Source organism: Canis lupus, chromosome 13 (genome assembly GCF_003254725.2).
Source record: "Canis lupus dingo isolate Sandy chromosome 13, ASM325472v2, whole genome shotgun sequence".
NCBI classification, from domain to species: domain Eukaryota; kingdom Metazoa; phylum Chordata; class Mammalia; order Carnivora; family Canidae; genus Canis; species Canis lupus.
The window spans coordinates 63,239,128-63,264,511 of NC_064255.1; the positions used below are offsets into that span (position 1 = coordinate 63,239,128).

General features: G+C 39.5%; 1 protein-coding gene across 11 annotated transcripts in view; it reads left to right on the top strand.

The window, feature by feature from the left end:
- Positions 1 to 25,384, top strand: part of MTHFD2L (methylenetetrahydrofolate dehydrogenase (NADP+ dependent) 2 like) — a 134,956-nt gene that overhangs the window by 66,617 nt on the left and 42,955 nt on the right. The window contains exon 7 of one of the 11 annotated variants that reach the window (XM_049093060.1): positions 19,319 to 19,452. The exons of the other annotated variants lie outside the window; for them this stretch is intronic. Within the exon in view, the coding sequence (XP_048949017.1) occupies positions 19,319 to 19,437 (119 nt within the window). The 3' untranslated portion in view covers positions 19,438 to 19,452. Of the gene's footprint in view, positions 1 to 19,318; positions 19,453 to 25,384 lie in introns of those variants that run through there. 11 annotated transcript variants of the gene reach the window in all.

Consider the following 25,384-nt stretch of genomic DNA (forward strand, 5'->3'; position numbering starts at 1 on the left):
AGAAGGACAAAGACAGAAACAGACAAAGACAGAGACAAGAGAGATAGAGACTGGGACTAAGATAGAGAGACAGAGACCAAGAAGGATGGAGACACAGAAAGGGAGAAACACGGAGACAGAGACTTGGAGGGAGAGTGAGAGAGAGAGAGAGCATAACTGAGGAGCAATGACCACCTCCTTCCTCCTTTGGAAGATGAAATGATGGAGCTGGGTGACAGCCCACAGAATGAACAGAGAGGCACTGGGCAGAATCCAAGGGAAGGGGACTTCTGACAGCTTCGAGCTGTAGAACACTATGCATGTATCAAAGGAAATATTAGACACCTGTCAAAATGATAGATGCCTGTCTGTGGTCATCAAATGGTGAAGCTGAGTCTTTAGGAAAGACCAGACAGCTGAAGAAATGAAGAGATTTGGATTTTTATCCTGTAGGCCAGGGGCAACTGTTAAAGTTGTAAGCATTGGAATAACATGATCGTATTTAAATTCTAGGAGGGTTGCTCTGGTAGCTTCTGGGCAGGGATGAGGCTGGAAGTAGCACTGACGTGGCTCTAAACTAATACAGGGGGTTTTGAAAGTGAGATGGAGAAGCAGAAAGTAGACTAGAGAGACTTTCTGGCTTTGCATCCTGGATGTGTGGCATGACCGTGGACGAGGAAGAATGCATAGAAGGAAGCAGGTGTGGAAGGAGGCGAAGATGGGTGGGTACAAATTTTGAAGTATAACAAAATAATAAAAGAGGAGAAGGGGATGGAAATCTAGAGCACCTAGATGAAACATGTGATGGATACAGAATAGTGAGAAGTAACTCACACTGTACTGTGACCTCCAGTAGCCAGGACCATACCTTATTTATCCTTGTATTTTTATAAGAACCCTGCACCAGGGACTAGAAAACTCGCTGTTGGATGAATATGCTTCTTTCTTTAGAATTCAGGTGCCTATCTTGGTTTTTTGTTTTGTTTTGTTTTGTTTTTCCCCTATTTGGTTTTAAAGGCTTTTTTTCCCCTAGAAGTTGAGGAGGGCCTTCAGAGAAGCAGATGATCTCTTTCAGGTCCATTCAGCCTTAGACTCTCCTTAATACCTTGTTTGGGACTATTCCACTTCACGAAGACTTAATATGGCATTGCATCAACATCATTGACTCAGAGCTCACACCTGCAGGGTTCAAAGGTAAGATAGGGAGGAGGCAGAGAAACATCTGAGAAATGATGACTGTCTTCAGTGAGAGAACAAGAAAATACTATAGCTCTCATTTCTAGTGTGGGTAAGAATATGAGCCCTTCTCTGGTGAAGTCAGCATTCCTGTGGTAGATTGGAGTGTGTGGTGTGGGATGTCTCCTCTAAACGTGTGTTGACTGGTGGAAAGTGAAATGATTTCATTAGATCTGTGTCATTAGTTGTGGCTTTGCAATAACATCCACTCATCTCATTAAACTCCAGGAAAATTGAAAATTAAAAAATTTGGGGATCAAAATGTCACCTGTCAGCACTTGTGTAATCATCCACCCAGAGGTGGTGTTTGAAATGTGCTGTGGAGACTCTGTGCACCTGGCTACCTGCTTTAGGTGTGGCTCTGGTTCTAGAAGGAGAGCAATGAGAAGTAAGGAATCACGGTGTTGGCATAGATCTCCTCTGGCAGCTTTCTATGAAAGTCCTTTCTTTTTGCCCATTTATATAGTCAGAAAGGTTTCTGGCTCTGGTTCTTCGTCTGATGCCAAAGTGCATTTCCCCCAAATTTATTTCTGATTTGGCTAATTAATAATTGCTTATTTTAGAGTGACGTACCTTTGTTAACAAAACCTGAGGATTAATGAGTTCTATGCATGAATGTGGGCTTTATGACTGTGGTTGGAACAAATTCAAATAAGTCATAGTTCTTCTCTGAGTGTTCAGATTGCCGGCAATTCACTCTTACTATCCTAATATGTGCCCTCTAAATCAAGAGAGCAGTCCATATCAGGGATCATATATTTCACTGCAAAGCAAGGCAGGTGTATTTCAATAATGTTTCTGTTGAGTTTCTATTGTGTTTTATAATTCACACTTTCATTTATTTTTAAAATAACCAGGATGATTCCTTGTCTTTATAAAATACAAACACACACATACAGGGATACACACACACCCAGGACACATAGACACACACAACAAAGGACACATTATAATACACAGTCTCCCCAGAGTAGTTGGTCAGGATATTTGTGGTAAAATAATGTGGCACACCACGTCAGAATGAATGAGAATTGCTTCTTGAATACTAACAGTATTCAAGAACCAGAAGTTCTTTTAGGTTACTAAGATATCACCTCAACTTTACTTTATTTGAATAAAAAACTATTTGAAGGAGTTTCCCCTTCTATGATAAATTTTTTGACTTTTTTGGAAGCTCTGCAAAGGAGTACTAGATGGCTTGGAAAGAACTCAGAAATGGCATTAGTTTACCATGGGTGCTGGATTAGATAGTGAACCGGGGTAAATTTCTCCAAATACAAATAAATATATTTAAAAACTTGTTTTGGATATAAGCCTGTGAACAGATATTATCTCAATCCCCAAAGTACTGCATGCAGGAATTTATCCTAAAGAGAATTGTAGGGGTGCCTGGGTGGCTCAGTTGGTTAAGCATCTAATTTTGGCTCAGGTCATGATCCCAGGCTCCTGGGATAGAGCGCCGCATCGGGCTCCTGTTCAGTGGAGAGTCTGCTTCTCCCTCTGCCCCTCCCACCACTCATGCTCGCTCTTGCCCGCTCTCTGTCTCTCTCTCAAATAAATAAAATCTTTAGGAAAAAAAAAGAATGGTAAGGAAGTCTACAGAGACGTTATTCAAAGATCACAGAGTTATCTATGGTAGCAAAAAAGCTGGGAACAGCCTAAACATCCAACAACATGGAAACATCTACTGTGAATGATGATATAGTTATAAAAAGGGATTTTTAGGGCCAATTATATTTGAAAATAATTATATTAGATTGCATCTATGGTAGAAATTCAAATAGGAACACACGCACACACACACACTGACAGGGATACAAAGAGGGAAGAAAAAATACAACTTGAGTAGTTACTTCTGGCTAATGGGTAATAATAGATGATAGGTAAATGTTGATTCCTTCTTCATCTTCCTCTGAATTCTCCAAGTAAATTCTCCAAGTGATATTGATTTTATAATTACAAAATGAAATACAAAATATTAAGATGACTCATTCCCTGTTCCTGGCAAGATTTTGCCTGCTGTCCATTTGTCTGCTGAGGCTGTTGACCTTTTACTATGGAGGAAGAGCGTGAGAGAGGTGTACTAAACTGAAATGGCTCATCTCCTACCAGGGGCCATATATGCTAATCAAATGGCTTTTCTTGGTAGAAAAGAAGAAATGAAAAGAGAAGCGCCTGGGTGGATTATATGGTGTGTAAATTATATCTCAGTATGGCTTATTTAAAAAAGAGCGATGGGAAGCTGAAAGACCTAGGGTTGCCAACATTGAGGGTAACTGTGGCTTTGAAGTTCATTTTCAAGAATATAGTAGAAAGAAGTCATCTCGATTTCAGTGAGCACCGGAAAGATTGGAGCGGGGCAAGAGGGGCAAGAATATGAGGGAGGGAGATTGGAAAGGAAAGTCTCTGGCTACTCTCCGTTGAGTTCCTGACCTCCCCCTTGCCCTTCTATCTTGAACATTCCTTGGTGCTGAAGCTCTTCTTGCCTCACACTCCGGGACTAGTCACAGATCATTAGTACCTCTGTCTGCTTTAGTCACCTGAGGGCAAATTCAGATTTGGCCTGTAGCAAGCTTTGTAATAAATAGGAGTACTTTCACTTCTTTTTTTGCCCTTATATAAATATTTTAATCATTAGGAAAATCTATATAGTTTCAAATTAATCTGATTTATCTCCAGCACTAGCTAGTTCTTGGTGTTTCCTAAAAAGGCATGTATAGGGATATTAACAAATTTTTTTCTATAACATTAAATAATACATTCTCATATTTCTGAGTATGAGATTTTCTTTCTAATATTGTAGTTATCAAACAGATTTAAAATAGTCTTTGAATAGAGAATTTTCAGGATAGGCATTTCATCATTTTATTTATTTAAATATCAGTGTTCATAATATTTTTTTCAAGATTTTATTTTCACTCTCTATGCCCAACGTGGCGCTGGAACTCAAAACCCAAGATGAGAAGTCACATGTTCCACCAGCTGAGCCAGCCACAATCCCCAGTGTTCATAATATTTGTTTTAATAATAATAATGACAAATATTTATTAAGCATTTCTGAAACATGATATTATTTAAATCTCACAACACCCCTAGGAGGTCAATAAGGTTACAGCTCTTATATAACATATGCATACAGTTGAGGCTTAAAGTGAATTGATTTGCCCATGGTCATATAATGAAGATCCAAACCAGGACTACTAACCACATCTTACTCTAGAGCCTTTGATCTTGATTCTTCATTTTGTTTTTGGCACTTCCCACCATGATTTTGGGAAGTGGGATGGGCTTTTATCTTCCTTGTTTATTTGCTTTATCTTACGTGTGTTATAATAATTGAAAGGGCAGGCATCCAGCAGCATTAACTGTTTCTCAAGACTCTGTAGTTATGTTGGTCACACTTTACGTTTTATTAGTAACACTTTTCAATAGAACCAAAGGAACATATCTAAGGGATACAGAAAGCTAGCATGTGTTTAAATTTGCAAAGCTCAAGGAATTGTGGCTACAATTCTGTAACTCCCCGGCCAGTAAATAACATTTCACATTCATGTGTTCAAATGGCAAGAAAACTTGGGATTTCCCTTAGCTGAGTAGAGTATCATTATATCTTTATTCTAGCTGTGCTTTTCTAAAACACCACATGCCATGTATATCCTTTTCATAATGTGTGACCATGATGAAGAGCATACTCTCATAGAGTGACATTGACATTCTTGAAGAATTAATAATCTGTTAAAAAAGGCAAAATTATCCCTTCATTTCATTTTTTTTTTTTTTTTGGTTACAGACCCATATTTGTTTCTTTTTTAAAAAACTTTTTTTTAAAGATCTTATTTATTTATTCATAGAGACAGAGAAAGAGAGAGGCAGAGACACAGGCAGAGGGAGAAGCAGGCTCCATGCAGAGAGCCCGACATGGGACTCGATCCCGGGTCCCCAGGATCACACCCCGGACTGCAGGCGGCGCCAAACCGCTGCGCCACCCAGGGATCCCCCTGCATTTTTTTTTTAAACATCAAAAAACTATTCCTGTGATTTCCCTACTTTCCTCTCAGGCCTCTTCAGAACTCCATGCTCTGCATATTTGTGGTGTTTCCAAGTGAATATGAATGTGTTTGGTTTTTACATTGCAACCACTAGTAATACTCCCAAAACAAAGCTGTAGGCAAGGTAACAGAGCCACCCATTAAATCCCTGAGAGAACAGAGAGCTTTCTTCATTCTCTCAAAGTGCCCCTTCTTTCCTGACTTTGGCTTACACACTGAGCTCATCTATGGCAGTGGACTCTGTCAGGTTTGGCCTTAATTATTGTTTAATATTGTATTGTTTTTACACCTTTTGGAGGACGAAAATTAGAAATAACACCATTCAGTTTGTTAATAAGTGTGACAGACCAATCTTCTCATTACTATTTATTTCAACAGTTGTTATGTGATCATGTGTTTAAGGCCACTCCTTTATGTGGGGGGTGGGGTCTCAAGTGAAGAGTGGGATCATTCATTATATTTATCAACACAGTCTTTCCAATCTGCTGGGGAGTGGTATGATTTTTAGACCAGAAAGATGGATAGGGTGGGGCGGTCTGTGCCTACTAGCTGAGATAGACCCTTCTATTGGCTTTGAAGGAAATAAATCAGGTAACTCAGTGGTCTGCTTTTGTCAGTGGGAAGGAAGCTATGGTATGGGTACAGAAGGCACCCAGTGAGTTGTGGTAGGACATGCCCTAGCCCTCTGGATTAGGCTCTAGTTTGATTAAATTAAAACTTAGAATTTTGCAAATGTAGTGTTTTCCCCGTAAACTTGACAGCTTCCCGATACTAATGTTTTTTTTTTCTCGTGAGATTAATGGTGGTATCAATAGATGTGATGTTTTTTATTGTGTAATGATAAGTGACAGCATTTGGTACATCTGTATGACTCAATAAAGTAATGTTTTCCAAATAAGCAATGCATGATGTCACCAAATCCATTAATAATAGAAGATAGACCAATATTGGACTTTAATATTACAGAATATGGGAAGCTCATTGAACTGGCTTCAAATTCCACATTTAACTAATCTTTGAGAAATTACCGCTTGTAAAGTTTTGGTGTAGATTCAGGGAAAGATAACCATGATTATCTTAAAAAGCCTTTTTTTTTTTTTTTTTTTTTGCAGTTTAAAATGATTTATTTGACAAACTTCTGTGGCTTACATTTTAGCATTTCATCAACTGCAAAAGAGGAAATAATTTATGGGCCTGGTATGCTTTTGAAAATATTTATGGTTCATAAAAATGTACATTCATATAGTTTGAAATGAACATATTTTAAGAAAGTTCAAGCATATAGAAACACTTGTTTAATCTCACAAAATGTATTAATTTTGTTGGGAATATTTGCACTATAAAAAGGTCTTTAATTTACCAAAGGATTTGACACGAAGCTTTACTTTAAGTTGCAATTATTTTTTCCAGTCTAAAGAGGGGTTACGACTCATGCTATCCTCACATAGCTGCTTCTGTGCAACCATATGGATGAGAAGAGACACCAAAAGGGTAAAGTCTTAGTTAGAAAGAAGATGCAGGACAGACAACCGACAGGTGTCCCTTAAGGAAGACTTTGGAACAATATCCAGTCAGATATAAAGACACTTAAATATGAGGGTCAGTCCTCATCTGCATATACCTGTTCTTTTTTTTTTTTTTTCCTTTAACACACTCATTCATACTGGAAAACATAATGGTGACTATTTGGTCATGAATCTTAAAAGGCTATTTTTATTAGCCTTTTACTTCAACTACATATGTGTCTGATGCTGGATACAGAAGCAGATTTGAGAATCCAGCTGTCTTCTCCTAAGCTGAACATAAAAAGATTATCAATGGTAAAACAGTGCCTCTCTTCTCACTATTTTTTTGTCTTTGAATATATAGTTATTTTAAATAAACTTTATTGTTTATTTTGACATGTAATAGTTTTATTTATTTATTAATAATTAATAAATAGGGTTATAACAAACCTATTAATAAATAGGTTTATTATTTTTTTCCAAATAATTAAAAAATATTTAAACAGTCTACCAGTTTTAATTGCTTATATGATAAAATCAGTGTATATAAGTTACATAAGCAAAGCTCCTTTGAATCTTTAATAATTTTTAAGAATGTAGTCTTGAAAACAATGTTTCCCAAGCCAATAATTTGCATAGTAATACTCTTTTCATTCATGTCTCTATTCAAATGGCTTATGTTTAGAGAGGCCTATCTAAAAATAGCAGCCTTTTATTTTTCGTTCTGGCACTTCTCATTATCAGACATTGCATTATGTATCTATTTTTTTCTTTGCTATCTTCTCTTTGAAAGTATAGGTTCTGTTAAGAAAGATGTTTGTCTGTCTTGTCCATTACCTTATTTCCTTCACCTACTATAGTACCTGGCACATAGTAGCTATTCAGCAAATATCTATTGAAATAATGAAAATATTTCCTATGTGGATATTTTCCCTGTAGTACTAAAGCTTTAGAGACTCCATGTGTAATTCTTTTTAATTATGCCTCACACTTTTGGTATTATTTTTTAGTCTGTCATGGGTTTTTATACTAGCTGACATATCCAGTCAGTTTTCACATGGTGTTCCCCAGCACCCTCTCCCCACGACACATTCATATGGGTATGAGGTTCCATATTTCCTGACAACAACAACTGTCACCGTGGCCAGACACAGTCTCTTAATTACACACCCCATTCTAGGTATGCTGGAGACCTCAAGCTAGAACTGCTTGAAGTTCTATTGCAAAATGGAAATGAATACCTCTTCGTGGTACTCTCTTAGAGGGGCACAAAACATGCTATAGAATTTTTAAGGAAAGAGCCCTTCCCATTGTTTTTGACTTCTCCCTCTCCAGAGACCCTGCGTGAACTTCATGGGAGAATGTAAGTCCAATCTAAGTTAAGAACACTATCTACTTAGACTCATCTCTCCCCTAACAAAAAATACTATGCTGGTGTAAGCTCCTTACATACACCTGACTTCTTTCTTTAGAGCAGGATCTCAACCTTGGCTATATATACATTTGAATCCATTGAGAATCTTCAAAATACCGATTATTATGTTCCACCCACAGAAATTCTGCCTTAGTTAATCTGGGATGCAGCCTAATCAGTGAGAATATTCAAAGCTCCCCAGATAAGGTGAACTGGTACAGCCACTCTGTAAAATTGTGTGGAGGTTCCTCAAAGAGTAAAATAGACCTGCCCTATGACCAAGCAATTGCTCTACTGGGGATTTACCCCAAAGATACAGATGCAGTGAAAACCCAAGACACCTGGACCCCAATGTTTATAGCAGCAATGTCCACAGTACCCAGACTGTGGAAGGAGCCTCGGTGTCCATCGAAAGATGAATGGATAAAGAAGATGTGGTCTATGTATACAATGGAATATTCCTCAGCCACTAGAAATGACAAATACCGACCATTTGCTTCAACATGGATAGAACTGGAGGGTATTATGCTGAGTGAAGTAAGTCCATTTGGAGAAGGACAAACATTATATGGTTTCATTCATTTGGGGAATATAAAAAATAGTGAAAGGGATTAAAGGAGAAAGGAGAGAAAATGAGTGGGAAATATCAGTGAGGGTGACAGAACATGGGAGACTCCTAACTCTGGGAAACGAACAAGGGACAGTGGAAGGGGTGGTGGTGGGGGGGGATGGAATGACTGGGTGTTGGGCACTGAGTGTGGCACTTGACGGGATGAGCACTGGGTGTTATACTATATGTTGGCAAATTGAACTCCAATAAAAAAAAATACAAAAAAAAAAAAAAAAAAAACTCCCCAGATGATTCTAATGTGCTGACCTGGGTGAGTTGTCCCTCAGAGACTATTCAGTCCTCCCCAAAGGGACTTCTCTTGTGTCCCTCCCCCCAGATCATTGCATAAACCCAGCCATAATTTCTTCTAAGAATTGAATTCCAAGCAACTAAGCTATTTCTGACCTGTCCAATGGAGAAACAGTCTTGTAAATTCAGGATGTATCTGAACTGGAATGTGATCAATTGAATGGGAATCAGCCTTCCTCTTCTCCTAAGTGCACAGTGGGAAATAAAGTATCTTCTCTGTCATTTGGTAGTTATCTTCAGACTCCTGCTCCATCTCCAGCCATTGCCCCCAATGTGCATCCTAGACTAACAATCTCAAACTCTTTTCAGTTTCCTTAAACCTAAGAAGTTTATGAGAAAGTACATATTTGTTTGTAGAGTTGGGTTCCTGTGTTTGGAACAGCTTTTCTTACCCTTTTACCTGACATATTTTGAGGCATCTCAGAATCATCACAGTCCTCTGGAAAACAAGCCTTCACTACCACAAGCCAGGTTAGGTGTGCCCTCCTTGATTGATTTTCCTTCTCATCCTACAAATTTCTACACTACACTGCCATTTTCTGTTACAGTTGTCTGACTCTCTAATCATGAACTCCTAAAAACAGACCATGTATTTTTCTTAATTTTTGCATTGTCAGTACGCAGACAGAGCATAGTGCATTAAACCATCAATAAGTGCCTATTATATGTTGGGAAAAGTTAGTGAATATTTTATGAAATATTTATATTTGAGGTGTTCTTAGGGAGGAGATGTCTATAACTTTTACTTTACATGTGTTGTCCAAACAGTCATATGATGTATCTTGGGTCATACTCCCTAGTTGTTGGGTCCTAGACAAAAGAATTCCTGACTTTATTATTATTATTTTTTTGAATTCCTGACTTTAATTCAGTGCCCGTGCTGTTCAGAATTTTCTGTAGTTTTTTTTTTTTTTTAAGATTTTATTTATTTATTCATGAGAGACAGAGAGAGAGAGAGGCAGAGACACAGGCAGAGGGAGAAGCAGGCTCCATGCAGGGAGCCCAATGCAGGACTCGATCCCAGGACTCTAGGACCATGCCCTGGGCTGAAGGCAGACACCCAACCACTGAGCCACCCAGGTGTCCCCTGTAGGTTTTTTAAATTGATATTGTGTTGCTTGGCTTCGATTTTGGTTAAGAATGATTTAGGTGCTGCTATGTGAGAAAGCACTTTCCTGAGTATAAGTTAGATATTTGGGGAGAGTGTCTAAATTCCTAAGCTGCTCAATTACCACAACTCATGCTCTCTGCTCTAATAGTTGAAACCATACCTGTTGACATCCCATGGTATATGCTTAAATATTCCCTTTGAAGTACATAAAATCATTAATATATCACAGCATATGGTAATATGAATTGCATAGTACTTGCACTTAACCTAGATAAATTTTTAAAGCAATAGTAAGAGTAAAAAACAATGAGAAATAGTATATTAAATAATACAGGCTATGTTACTTGACATTCTATTTAATTAGGAATGTCCAGGAGTGAACATAACATAGAAATATAAATATGCTCTACCTTCAGACAGTCTTGCTTCCTACATGTCTCTTAGAACTCAGGCATCATACTTCATTATATGTGAGTCTGTAGATGAAAGATATGACTTATTGTTCATTCAGCATGGCCCATAAACCTGAGACAGCCACCACCTCTGGTATCAATCAGAGAAACTGATCTTATCAAGTACTGGAGAGAAAAACCAGCCATGTTGGATTCACTGAGAGGCAGTAGATTGTTCTCCAGCATGGTACCTTCAAGAACAATTTTCATAGACCTTAAAACCTATTATCCCATTAGGTAGGATTTTTCTATATGTATGGGAAAATAAGATTTCTGCATATTTTATGGTATATATTGTGTATCATATGTTCTGTATATATTATATCATTGCTAATATATAACATTTTATATAAAGAAATTATTTGTATTATTTTCTGGTCAATAATGTTGAATTGTACACATATTGTCCTACCTGCTACAAACAGACATCAGAGCAAAACATTTTTAAAATTAATAAACATAGTTGTTCTAGAAAACAAGAACAAGAGATCTCTGTAGACCAGAGTAAGGATATTTTCCTAAAAGAAAAAGGCAAAAAAAAAAAAAAGAAAGAAAAAGGCAATGGGGAACAAATAAAGTTCAGAACAGTCAGAGCTGTGAAATCAGTCCATAGGCAGGCAAGGGTTGGAACCCAAGTGAGTGCTTGGAAAAAGGTGCCAGTATCTTTATGCCCACACAAGTTGTGTGTGTAGCTCACAGCCACATCTATACAACTTGTGTAAAACTGGGTGCTGGGAAAAATGCCACCTGCTTTTGACTCTCGGCTGACCTAAGGACAGCAATACCTCCTGACATTTAGCTTGGGGCTCCTGCAACACAGTTCATACAGTTATGGGAGCCCAGAGCTGAGCCTTAACAGGAGCATTTCTAGAAATAGAACTGTAAAGAGTGTAGCCCTGAGTGTCAGACTTGCAGAGGAGCCAGACTGCCAGTGGAGCCTGTGCAGAGGCCACCACAACCTTGCTTATAAGAGAGCAGAATGGAAAAAAAAAAAAAGACAGCAGGATGCTCTCGGAGGAGACACTCTGTGGAAAATGACTACATAGGCACTTCACAAAGACAATGAAAGACAAACAACAAACTGGTAAACAAGAAAAGCTGATAGTGAGGAAAATAGATATACTAGTACAACCAAAAAAGGACTTCAAAATAAGGACTTTTGATGCCATTAGTAAGATAAGAGATTTCAGCCATGAGAGAAGAATGAAAGTTTAAAAACAAGAATATGGGGTTATGCCACAAGAATAGATAATTATGAAGAATAAATAATAAGAAACATTGGCAATAAAAAATGTAGTTATTGGAATTAAAAAATAAAACTTTAAAAGCAAACTGAATAGCAATGAGCACAGCAGAAAAATAAGTCCACTGGGATAATTAAATGAACTTATCTCAGAATTCAACTTGTGATATGGACAATAATTCAAGAAACTCCTCCAGGAGAGGATAGTAGGGATAATATAGATAGCATCTTAAAGGAGGATCACTGATAATTTTATGACACTAAAGAGAGATAATGAGTTTGAAAAGATTCACTGTGATGAGAAATACTAAAGCAAAATAATTATATTTAGACACATAATATTAAAACTTCAGAACATTAACAATCCTAAGATTTACAAGGGTAAAAGAAAGTATTTGTAAATGAACAAGGATCTGAGTGAAGACTGATTAATTATCAATGGTTGTGGATGCCGGAAGACAATGGAGTAATGTCTTCAAAAATTTGAGGAAGAAAACTGATTGATTTTTTTTTAAAGATTTACTGATTTATTTGAGAGAGAGAAAATGATTGAGGGGGAGGGGCAGAGTGAGAGGAAGAAGCAGACTCCCCGCTGAGGAGGGAGCGGGTTGTGCGGCTCCATCCCAGGACCTCAAGATCATGACCTGAGCCTAAGGCACATGCTTAACCATCTGAGCCATCTAGGTGCGCTGAGGGGGAAAAAATTAAGGTTCTTACCTAGTCGAACTATCACTCAGAAGTGATAGTGAAACAAAGAAAGTTCTAGATATATAAGGACTCAAAGTTTGTCTCCTTTAGAATGAGTCCCTAAAACATCAGTAGAAGGCATGATGTTAAGGTGAGCTCTCCCTCCAAAATATGTCTGTCTGAGGGCAGAATGTGTAGAGTAACACTCAATCTAATATGGCTGAAGTTGGAAATAAAATTTTCAACCAACAATACTACAGGATCTGTGTGAAGAAAGATTATGGAGGCTGAGTAAAAGTGTGGGACAAAGAAAACCACATCAGCTCAGCTCTTCAGAGCCTCTGTCTCTTCTCTGAAACTCATTAAAGCCATGGGCCACTGTCCCCACCCTCAGGCCTGGAGAAGTAGCTCAGAGTTTTTGCATAGGGAGACTGGCTGGAAGAACGGAGAGCAATGTAGGTCTTTCTAAGGACAATGACTTTATTTGGAGAGACTAAAGGGAAGATCAAGCCTTGAAGGCACTTTTAAAAATAATGGAGATTTTGGTGGTAGACGTGGAGGCGAGGAGTTCTTGAGAGCAACATGCTAAATCACAGATCAGCTGTATGTTTAACAGAGATACAAGGAAAAATAGAACCAGGAAAACGCCTCCTGTGAGTGGGACAAACGACTGGCCTCAAAGATTATCTCTGTAAAGAAGCTTAAATCTAACTGATTCACACTACAGAGCAATTTGTTCCTCAAGGTATTGTTGAAACACTAGAGCAATCAATTGACAATTAGTGGAGCCTAAAAGCTGGGTTTGATACCAACAGTGAAAGACTAAAATAAATTTATAATCTCTACTATAGAATACACTACAATTTTCCTGGATGTGTGTAGTCATCAGGAGCAAAATTAGGAGAGAGGAGGAAAAAAGAAAGTGATGGCACAAAACGTAACATCACAAAAATTTAAGTTGCGTGTAACTAGATTGTGGAACATTTTACAATAAAGAATTATATAAATAAATTTATGCCATGAAATTTTAGAACCTCGATATTTTTATTTTTTATTTTTTTATTAAACTTTTGTTTTAATGGGTCTCAAAATTCTGTGACAGATTTTTGGTCAAGTGGTTTCCATTAAAAAGTACTGATTTTAAAACAAATAACTTAAAACTGCCACACACGCACAAAAAAATAAAACCAAATGGTCCACACAACATTCTCCCTTCCTTCTGAGGGTTTTACGATGCGCTGTTCTCATTAACCAGACTTTTACTATTCAACCCAAGTGGCCGATTGACACAGTTCTGAGGCCGTTCTTCCACCACCGATCAAGACTGGGGTGGCAGGTGTTGGGGATAATACTCATTTAGCCTCCTGGGCTTTCTGGGCAGACTGGGGGACTCTGCCAGCTCCAGCTGCCTTCTTGTCCTCCGCTTTGAGGACATCCGCGCCACCGTCTGTCTCATGTCACGAGCAGCAAAACGGCCCAGAGGAGGGTGGTCAGAGAAGCTCTCAACACACATAGGTTTGCCAGGAACCACATCCCCAGATTTCACGAACTTGGGACCATCTTCCAGCTTCTTTCCAGAACGACGATCTACCTTCCCCTTCAGCTCCGCAAACCTGCAAGCGCTGTGAGCTGCGGGTCGGCCCAGCACAGGTGCGTGTCCAGCACCGATTTGGCCTGGAGGTTCAGGAGAATCACCTGAGCCGCGAAGCCAGCTGCTTCCACGGGTGGGTCCTTGTGGCTGTCGCCGGCCGCGTCGCCGCGACGAACATCTTTGACAGACACGCTCTTGACATCGAAGCCCACGTTGTCCCCAGGAAGAGCCTCACTCCAGCGTCCCGGTGCATTTCCACAGACTTTCCTTCGGGTGTAACATTGACCGGAGCAAGGTGACCCCCTGCCAGGCCGAAGAACACCAGCCCCCCTCGGCCCCCGGGCCGGTACCGACACCACCGATTTTGCAGGCGTCCCGGAGAGGCGGGTGCAAGGGCTTGGCAGGTGGACGAGTCGGCGGCGGGATGCAGCCAGAGCTCCGAGCAGTGGGTTCCCGCATCCCCGTCCTCACGGGGCACTTTCCGTCCCTGGCCCCACGGCGTGTTACCCCTGGCTCCAGCCTGTCGTCACCTTTCCAGCCAGAGACGGCACAAGTGGTGCTGCTGCGTGGGGGGTAGCCAAGCTCCGTGGTGCGGGTGCTGACTTCCTGGGCGATGTCCTCGGGGCTCCTCGGGCTGTGGGGTGGCTCAGTGGGATCCGTTTCGTTAACACCAACGATTAGTTGTTTCACGCCCAGTGTGTAAGCCAGAGGGCACGCTCACGGGTCTGCCCATTCCCCGAGACCCTGCTTCAAATTCACCGACACCAGCGGCAACGACCAGGACAGCACAGTCAGCCTGACGTGTGCCCGGAATCATGGTTTTGATAAAAGTCTCTGTGTCCTGGGGCATCAGTGATGGTCACATAACACTGCTGGTCTCCACGGGGAATTTCCACAGGGACACATCAGTGGTGATACCACGTTCACGTCCAGCTTTCAGTTTATCCAAGGCCCAGGCATACGTGAAGGAGCCTTTTCCCATCTCAGCAGCCTCCTTCTCAAATTCTTCGATAGTTCTTTGGTCGATCCCACCACATTTGTGGATCAGATGGCCAGTAGTGGTAGACTTGCCCGAGTCTACGTGTCCAATGACGATGATGTTGTTGTGAGTCTTTTCCTGTCCCATTTTTGGTTTAGGTTTAGCGGTGGTTTTCACGACACCTGTGTTCTGGTGGCAAAACTGTTGCAGGAAAAAAAAAAAGCAGTATTTTTAAACCTAAGGGGAAAACATGACCAAAACTAACCTAAGATGTAGGAAATCTGATTATTAAGTATAAAATAAGTCGAAAGACTAGGGTTCTTCATATTTAAAAAATAAAAGTAATAAGAGGCTCTGAGATAATTTCTGTTAATTCTTTATAAAATATATTATTGTGCCTTATACAAACTGATTTGTGGGAAAAGAAGAAAGGGAAAGGAGAAGGGGAGAGGAAATTTTATTTTATTTTTTTATTTTTTTTAATTTTTATTTATTTATGATAGTCACACAGAGAGAGAGGGAGAGGCAGAGACACAGGCAGAGGGAGAAGCAGGCTCCATGCACCGGGAGCCCGATGTGGGATTCGATCCCGGGTCTCCAGGATCAGCCCTGGGCCAAAGGCAGGCGGCAAAACACTGCACCACCCAGGGATCCCAAGAGGAAATTTTAAAACTCAGAGACAAAAAAAAAAAAAACAACTCAGAGACAAACACATATGTATGTATGTATGTATGTATGAAATAAAGGTGTTGTCAAACTTTGAGAGAAATAGCAATCCAATACATAGTATTAGAACAATTGGCTTCCTGTTTTGGAAGAAAAAAAATCCAATTAGGTTCCTACCTCATACCATACATAAAAATTAATTACAGATGGAAGTAATAATAATAATAATAAAATGAATTATTGGAGATTTTAATGGAAAAACATCTCCATGAATTTCAACCAGGTAAAGCTTTCTTAGAAAAGATACAGACACAAATGAAAAATCAACAACAACAAAAAAAATGACACAATTCAATGCATCAGATTTGTTTGTTTATTTATTTATTTGAGAGAGAGAAAAAAAGAATCACCGTTGAGCATGGAGCCTTATGCTAGGCTCAGTCTCACAACCCTGAGTTCATGACCTAGGCTGAAATCAAGTCAGAAACTCAGTCAATTGAGCCACCCAGAGGCCCCCAACATATCAAATTTTTAAAACCTATAGACAAGGTGCCCATTAAAGTTAAAATAAAATATAAAGCATTATATTGGGACAAAAAATCTTCATTATATCCAGTATATATATATACATATTTATTATGTAAACCTAAGGTCTCACATATTTATCACTGAACCAACCTACTAGGACAGAAGCATAGAAATGGTAGAAAATGGTTTTCCCAGTAAAACATGTCTATTGTCCAGGGGACATGATGTTACAGCATGATGCGGTAGGAGCAAGGGATATCGTATAGCACATATACATGTGCCATATCATGTGCGATTACTTGTAGGCCCAGCTTGGCTCTCTCCCATGTCTCCTCTTGAGGTTGTCTCTGATTGTATCCAGCTTCCATCCAAATGCACCGGGGAATGCACAGCTTCTACTTTTATTTCTTGGCCAGGAATTGCATGACCCTGAAAGTCTTACTAGAAGACAACACAGTGGGTGGGGCCAGTGAGCTTGAGACCTCAGGTCTTGGGAAGCCACCCTGGATCCAATGGTGACAGAAACTTACCATGGTAAGGAACAGTCTCATATAAATAAATCTTTTTAAATGATCATGAAAAATACAAAAACCTAATTTTAAAAGGGGTGATTTATAAAAGACGTTTAAATAGTCAGTAAATATGAAAAATTTCTCAATGTCACTAATAATCAGGTAAATGCCAACTCGAAATGAGATACTTTTTCACACATCAGATTGGCAAAGAATAAAGTCTGATGATATTAAATGTTGACAGGGATGTAGGAAAGCATATACTTGTAAACACGCTGAAAGAGATGTGCTTCATGGCAGTCACTCCAGAAGGTAACTTGAAAATGCTAATAAATCTGAAAATGTGCCTATCATATGGTGTAGAGATCTCATTTTTCAAGTGACTAAAGAGAAATCTGCTGGTATAATCAAAAATGTTTACTGCAGTTTGTTTTAATAGTGAATAACTAAAAATAGTGAAAGTGTTCACCAGTAGAGGAATAGATAAATAGAATGGGTGCATGCATACAACAGATAACACTTGAATACTGTAGACTTATAGGTATTGATGTGAACCTTCTTTATAAAAATGTATTCACCTAAAATAATATAATCATGGGACTCTGCTTCTGACCAAGATATAGGAACAGGGTGTTTTCCTTGCCTGAAACAACTGGAAAACACACACACAGACACACACAAGATATATGAAAAAGCAATTTACATTCACTAGACTCAGCAACTCTCCCTTGAGACATAAGAAACTAATAAGGTGAGCACTTTGATTATCCCATCTGGGCTTGAGGGTTTCAAGGCTGTGCCATGAGATGGGGGTCACCCTGGTAAAGCACACAGGACTTTCTGAGCTGAGGAGAATGAGCCTTGAGTCTGGGAAGACCATAGTGGCTGAAGTTCACAGGACACAGTATCGCTAAGAGGCTGCAGAGAGAGAGACTCAGATGGGGGGGGGGGGGGGGGGGCATTCAGTACTCAGGGTGCATGTATATAAGGAAACTTATACAGAGAAAGAATCACCTAAAAGGAATGGAGAGAACAGTGCCCAGCACCTACATAGAGCCATTTCTATTTTCCAGACCGGAAAAACCCAAGATCCACAGGCCTTTGGGTGGAATACATAGAAAATATATGTAGTTGAACATACCTCTAGCCAGACTGATTAGGGAAAACAAATAGAAAAGACAAATTGCCAGTATCAAGAATGAGAGAGTTGATGTAATTACAAATTCTAACATGTTAAAAGGATAATAAGGGAATATGATGAAAAATGTATGCCAATAAATATAACAGGTTAGATGAAATGAACCAATGTTTTTTGAAAGACACGAAGTACCAAAGCTCACTCAAGAAGAAAGCTAGAGGGGCTCCTGGGTGGCTCAGTGGTTGAGCATCTGCCTTCAGCTCAGGTCATGATCCCATGGTCCTGGGATCGAGTCCCACATCGGGCTCCCTGCAAAGAGCTTGTTTCTCCCTCAGCCTATGTCTCTGCCTCTCTCTGTGTGTCTCCCATGAATAAATAAATAAAATCTTTAAAAAAAGAAAAAAAGAAGAAAACTAGAACCTAAATAGCCCTATATCTATCAAAGGAATTACATTTATAAAGTTCATCCCACAAAGAAATCTCAATGCCCAAATGGCTTCACTGGTGAATTTTACCTAGCATTTAAAGAAGTATTGGGGCAGCCCCGGTGGCCCAGCGGTTTAGCACCACCTTCAGCCTGGGGTGTGATCTTGGAGACCCTGGATCGAGTCCCATGTCGGGCTCCCTGCATGGAGCCTGCTTCTCCCTCTGCCTGTGTCTCTGCCTCTCTCTCTCTCTCTCTCTATCTGTCACGAATAAATAAATAAAATTTAAAAAAAAAATAAAGAAGTATTACCAGTTCTATACCAACTCTTCCAGAAAATTGAAAAAGAAGGAACACTTCCCAACTGGCCAGCATTACTCTGATACTAAAACTAGACAAAGATTACAAGAGTAGAAAACTATAGACTGCTATCTCTTGTGAATATAGATGCAAATATTCTGACCAAAACTTTTGCAAATTTAATATATTAAAAGAATAATGCATCATGACCAAATGAAGTCTACCACAGGAATGCAAGATTGGTCTAACTTTCAAAAAGAGCAACCCATGTAATTCACCATTTTAACAAACTAAAACCGACCAAACAAAAATAATAATATATTTTTTAAAGATTTTATTTATTTATTCATGAGAGACACACACAGAGAGAGAGAGAGAGAGATCTCCAAGATCACACCCCAGGCTGACGGTGGCGCTAAACTGCTGGGCCACTGGGGCTGCCCAAAAAAATAATAATTTTTAAAAATCTCAATAGCCCCAGAAATCACAGTTGACCAAATCCATCATTCGTCCCACAAAAACTCTCAGCAGAGTGAGAAAGAGACTTCTTCAACCTAATAAATAGCATTTATGAAAACCTTCCAGCTAACATCATACTTCACAGTAAAAGAATGAATACTTTCCCCCGAAGATCAAGAACAAGACAAAGTCTGCCCTCTGACCACTTCAATCTAACATTCTACTGGAGGTTCTGTCCAGTGTAATCAGGTAAGGAAAGTGATAGAGTGTATCCAGGTTGGGAAGGAAGAAGTAAAATGGTCTTTATTTTCAGACAACATGATTATCTGAAAATCCTGTGGAATCTACAAAACAACTGCTAGAATTTGTGAGTCAGGTTGGCAAGTTCGCAAGATATATGGTCAGTATAATAATAGTAATTATATAATAATTATATAATAATCATTAATACCTATGTGCTTACCCCTTCCCAAGAAGTAAAATATTACCAGTAACTTGCATCTAGTATGTGCTTCTTATTCCATCCCTATGTTTTAAGAGCCTCTCCATGTTTTATGTGTAGTTTATATGCAGGAGCATATAAATGTAGACAAAGGAATGAGAAAAAGATTAGAAGATTAGGAGAATACACAGCAGTCTAGCAAGGGGATAAGAATGGGGATTAAGTTCGAGTTATACTTTACCTATATCTACAGTTCTAATATTTTAAAGGACAATAAAGTGCAAACATAGAAAAAACACTTGAAGTAAATATGCCAAGTGTTTATATTTGTTAAATCTGAGTGGTGGCATTATGGGGGGTTCTTTTTTTTTTCTTCCTACTTTCTGCGTTATTACTTTGTTTTTCATATATCTTTCTATGTTACTTCTCTATGTTGTTTAAATTTCCAGAAACAAAAAGGAGGTGATTTTTATATAACATCATAAATGAGAAGTTCTGATGTACAGTGGTCTGAAGGAGTAATAAAAGACCTTTCATGTTATCATAAGTGGAGGTATTAGGGATCTCTTAGAAAACAAATTCACTGCCCATTACAATTGGTAGAATATACGTCGATTTCTAACTTGCATCTTTCAAGTATTTTATTTATGACCAATTTGTTTGTTTGTCTTACTTCATACTGTTGTAGTAGAACAAGTCATGCCAAAATTCTGTGGCACAAAACAACAGTCATTATTATAACTCCCAGCTCTGGTTTGCTGGGAGATTGATCCCTGGGCTAGGCTGAGCTGACCTCAGATTGATTGATTTGTGTCTCTAGAAGTGTCTGTGAGTCTGCTGGGTGTCTCCTCTGCTCCTTAACCTGGGACCAGCACACAGGCCCAGATGTGAGTTTATAGTGATTGCGGGGTTGCCAAAGGGCAAGTGGAAAGATGCAAGACCTTTTGGGGGGAGGTTTTGAACTAGCATATTGTCATTTCTGCCTTATTCTGTTGGACTGATTGATTTCTACAGCCAGGCTCAGATTCTAAGCATGGAAAATAGACTCCACCTCTTAAATAAAGAGACTGCAAAGTCATGTGTTAAGGAGTTTGAATACAGGGGGAATAGGGATAAAGAATTAGGGCCTTTAATGCATTTCACGACTTAATATATACTTATATATGTAAACATAAAACACATTTTTATGAAGGATTTTTTTATTATGTGTCTTCCTCTTATGTCATGCTATGCTATTTCTTAAAAAAAAAAATGCTGATGGGTACTGGATTGTTTCAAGACTCATTAATGGGTCACAGACCACAGTTTAAAAAATACTCTCATCAGTGGGAGAGACTGTGTTGTGTGAATGGAAGTTTCAGTTCCTGGGTTCCAGAGGGAAGGCTTTTACAGGAGGATCTTCACTTGCATAAAGACAGCAGGAAGCAGAGTAGCAAACACAAAGCAGTTTATAAGGACAGGACACTCTCAATGGGAGGATGGGCAGACCCAGACTTGGCAACCACCCTGAGACCACAGGGGTCCTTTCCTTTTATGTGGGCAGGGTCTTGGGTCACAGACAGGGTAGTCTCTAATGGAAGCTGCTTCCAGTCTTTTGACAGACTCCTCCCACAGGTTGGGAAGGGGAGTGTTTGATGCTACAAGGTTTGTACCGGAAATGTCACGGCAGCTTTCCCCCCTGGTGGGGAGGGCAGTAAAACCGCAATGCAAATTGCATTTAGGAATTTCCTTCGGGGCAGAGGTGAGAGAGGAGAGCACGGGTTCTGCTCTGAGGTCTTGGAAGCCACAAGGCTAAGATGTTGAGGGGTCTGGGAAGCCACAAAGTCAGGATGATGTGGTCCCAGGCTTCTAAGGTGTGATGTTGTGCTTCTAATGTGTAACCTATGTATCGCCGTCCTTGCTTCTAGCTCCCGTCTAACTATCAATACCATGTTATAACATAGCATATGCAGGTACGATAACTTTCTCTTCTTCCACTTTTTTTTTTTTTTTTTTTTTTTGTCCAGAATAATGTGTGAATGATTCTGGCATATCCTGAGCATGAATTGGGTAATTTCCAGATGCCAGGCAATGTGCTAGGCATTTTATATGCATCATTTCATTTACTTCTCTAGCCATTTTTATGAAGTTGTTATTATTCTAGATATATAGGTAAAGAAACTGGGACTGAAATTGAAATAGGCATTTCTTCAAGGTTACCCAGGTTTTAACTGTACAGCCTGAGATTTAAACCTGAATCTTAGATGTTGGGCAAGGAACAGAGGAGGCTAGACAAGCATTTAAACTTTGCCATGGCTAGTATTTTTGTCATGGATAATCCTAAATATATAGATTAGTAAAATAGTAATTTGATACATATACAACCTGCCAAGTTTAATATTTCTTTATCAACACTTGTCTAGCAACAAGCTTTCTAGAGCAGTACTTGTCTAGTAAAAATCTAGACAAGATCCCTAGTTTTATGTGGTAGATAAAGAAGAAAGGCAGTTTATCTAATTCGCACATGTGGAGGCTTCATTATTTTCTTTTTTTTTTTTTCATTATTTTCTTTTAAGAAGCAAAGCACTGTTAAATTGTCTTCCCAACATACTTTAAACATGATAGATTAAAGTCAGTTATCTATGCTTGAGATTCTGGTAGTTGTAGATCTGGCTTAATTCTTTTTTTTTTTTTTTAAAGATTTTATTTATTTATTCGTGATAGACACAGAGAGAGAGAGAGAGAGAGAGAGGGAGAGACACAGGCAGAGGGAGAAGCAGGCTCCATGCAGGGAGCCTGACATGGGACTTGATCCCAGGTCTCCAGGATCTGGCCCTGGGCTGAAGGCGGCGCTAAACCACTGAGCCACCCAGGTGCCCTGGTTTAATTCTAAAAACATTTCAGTTTTTTGGTGATCAATTATCTAGACCAACCGCTGTATCCTTAAACATCTGTTAGCCTACCCCCTCCCAATTGTTATTGACTTTTTCATTAATATCTTTTAAAAGTTCATTTGAAGTAGTAAAAAACTCAAGCTTCATCTATTTGGACTCTCCTTCTAGCTTCCCTGAGGTTGTGTGTAAGGACCCAGACATGGTGGGGCACTTAGTTCTCACTATTATGCTCCTTAACTGTCTTCCAATGAACTATCCTTCATCTCATCTGGTCCTCAGCCAACTGTCTACACATGCACTGGCCCTTGTGTTTCCAGTGGCTTATCACTCTGCAACAGGAAACTCTATTTTTTTGTTGTTGTTGTTTAAGACTTTATTTATTCATGAGAGACACAGAAAGAGAGAGAGAGAGGCAGAGACACAGAGCCTGATGCGGGACTCGATCCCAGGACCCCGGGATCACAACCTGAACCAAAGGCAGACACTCAACCACTGAGCCACCCAGGCATCCCTGCAGTGGTAAACTCTTAACTAAGTGTCTGAGGCATCTGCCTAGGCTCTTCTTAGATCCATTTAATTATTTGGAGCCATGACACCTTCTGAACCTCCACCCAGACCATGAGGAAAAGATGCCTTTGTCTTTGAACATCCCAAACCAATACTGGATTTTTTGCCAACTCTCCAAGACACAGCCCAAGGCACATTGACTGGCAACGTCTCCCTGGGAACCTCTCAAGTCTTAAGCTCTCACCACCTCTTCCAACTGTCCTGACTTTATATTTAGCCCTTTTTCTAGCTTGAGTCCCTCTATCTTTCCTAAGTGTTAGTCTTTTGAAATCCAAGAGCCAGAGAGGAATTCCTTCTTCTCTCTCCTCTTTCCTGTCTGTATCACTTCTCTGAGTCTGTAAGCACAGATGGTCTCAGCCACAGCTTGACTGCTTCAAGGAGGTGTGTGGCATTAAGCTCTGATGGCTGCTTTTTGTAAACCAAGTGCCTAATAAGCTAGGCCTAAGAGTTTTGATTGCCAAGGCATACACTTCAAAGAGGCATCCATTTCAAAGATGGCTATCTCCAGTAAACACCTCTCCAGCTACTAGATAAAGAGCCAGGCTGGCCCTCCCTGCCAGAGATCTTGGTTGGTTTTGATAACTGAGCACTTGGGCTGCTTTGTGTTTTCTCTTCCTGCACTTTAAATTTCCACCCTAACCCACAATGAAAGCAGAATCCCAGGCCTGTATATCTCTCCTTATGGGTGACTTCACTGTGTGCCCATGGTGTGCTGTCATATAAATAATAAACTTTTCCTTTTTCTCAAAGTTTCCTGATGGTTATTGCTGACAATGTCTTACAGTCATAATAAAAGCCACAAGGGCTGGTCCAGCCACAAAACTGGTTACCAATAGGCTGACACCAGCCCACAATGAGACAGGAGAAGGGAAGGTCTAGGACTATAGACAAAGGGAATTACAGGGATTATCCAAAAATGTTTTGTGTTTCCTGAATATCGGGTCTCTTTTGTATGCATTATTGAGACTATCTGGCCTTTAGGAGCTACATCCTTAAAGAAAAGGAATTGGACTCCCTAGTTTTCAAATTTGACTCTGGGGAACCTAAGGGGCTGTTGGCTGGCTGTAGAGCACCACCCCCCAACCCCATCTCTTTGCAACTAGTACATTTCTCCTTGCTTTGATAATGTTACATATTGAGCTTGGTAAACATTTTTCCTTTAAAGAAAGGGGTTAAAAATGTTTGAAATCCATTCCATTTGACTTTAATACTCTGTGTATATAGCATAGTGATTAGTAATATAGCCCCCTGCCCATTACCCCCACTGTCCTTCAACCTCTACTCATGCCCCAGATGCACCAATGTCTATTTGAAGGGAACAAGGTTTGGTTGATGAGAGGAAGAAAAGAGAAGTGTGCATCCAGCTCCTACAAGTTCACTGGATTTTGGAGAGAAAAGATTCAAGGCAGAAGCTGAGGGAACTACTCAAGAGTGATCCTGTGAATTTCTGAGAACAAAGGGATTCCATACTCCTAAATGATCAAATATGGCAAAGAGCAGGATCCTGCTAGCCCTCAGTTCTGTGAGAAACCTGGCATTGTTCTGGCACCCCAAGGATTAGAGGCTTTGTTAGATATCCAGAGATTGTCCTTGGTATGGACAGTATATTCTAATGATATGCATCACAGCCAAATAATACCCAATAGGAACCAAAGAAGCCAGAGAAAAAGAAAATATGCTCTGTAGTCATTGCCACTGACTCACTAGTTTATAAATAACTTTTTGAAGGTTCCTAGAAATAACAGGGGGGCTTTGGGAGGAAGACACTGAAGTACTCTTACTAGTATTGTAGGTTCTATTTAGGATACAGTTAGCCATCATATGACTCTCAAAGCAAATAATGCTGAAGAAAGCTTTTCTAATCTAGAGAGAAACGTACACATTCATACAAATTCCACTGCAATTACTCTTGTTATTTATGTAGAAGGACAACTTCCATCGGCAGGAGTGATCCACCTGAATAAGCATTTCCATGGTGTTACTTTTATATCTGAACAAGAGTTCTGGTTTTGTTCCCAGCCTCACCTCTGACTCATCATTGTGAAACTAAGAAATCATTTAGCCTCTCAGCACCTCAAAATCTCTCTTCTGTGAATGAGGATAATGGGTAAACCTTCTCTTGCTTCACTGAATTGTTGTGAAGTTTAATTAGATAATGTTTGCACAGCCCTTTGAACTCTACTAATTAAATTGATGTGTAAATATGGTGCTTCCTTTTATCAGGATGCCTTGACTGAGCCGTTTCATAAAGACTTAAAGATGACCACGATAGGAGGATTCATAAGGAAGGGATTTTTTTTTTTTTAGTTC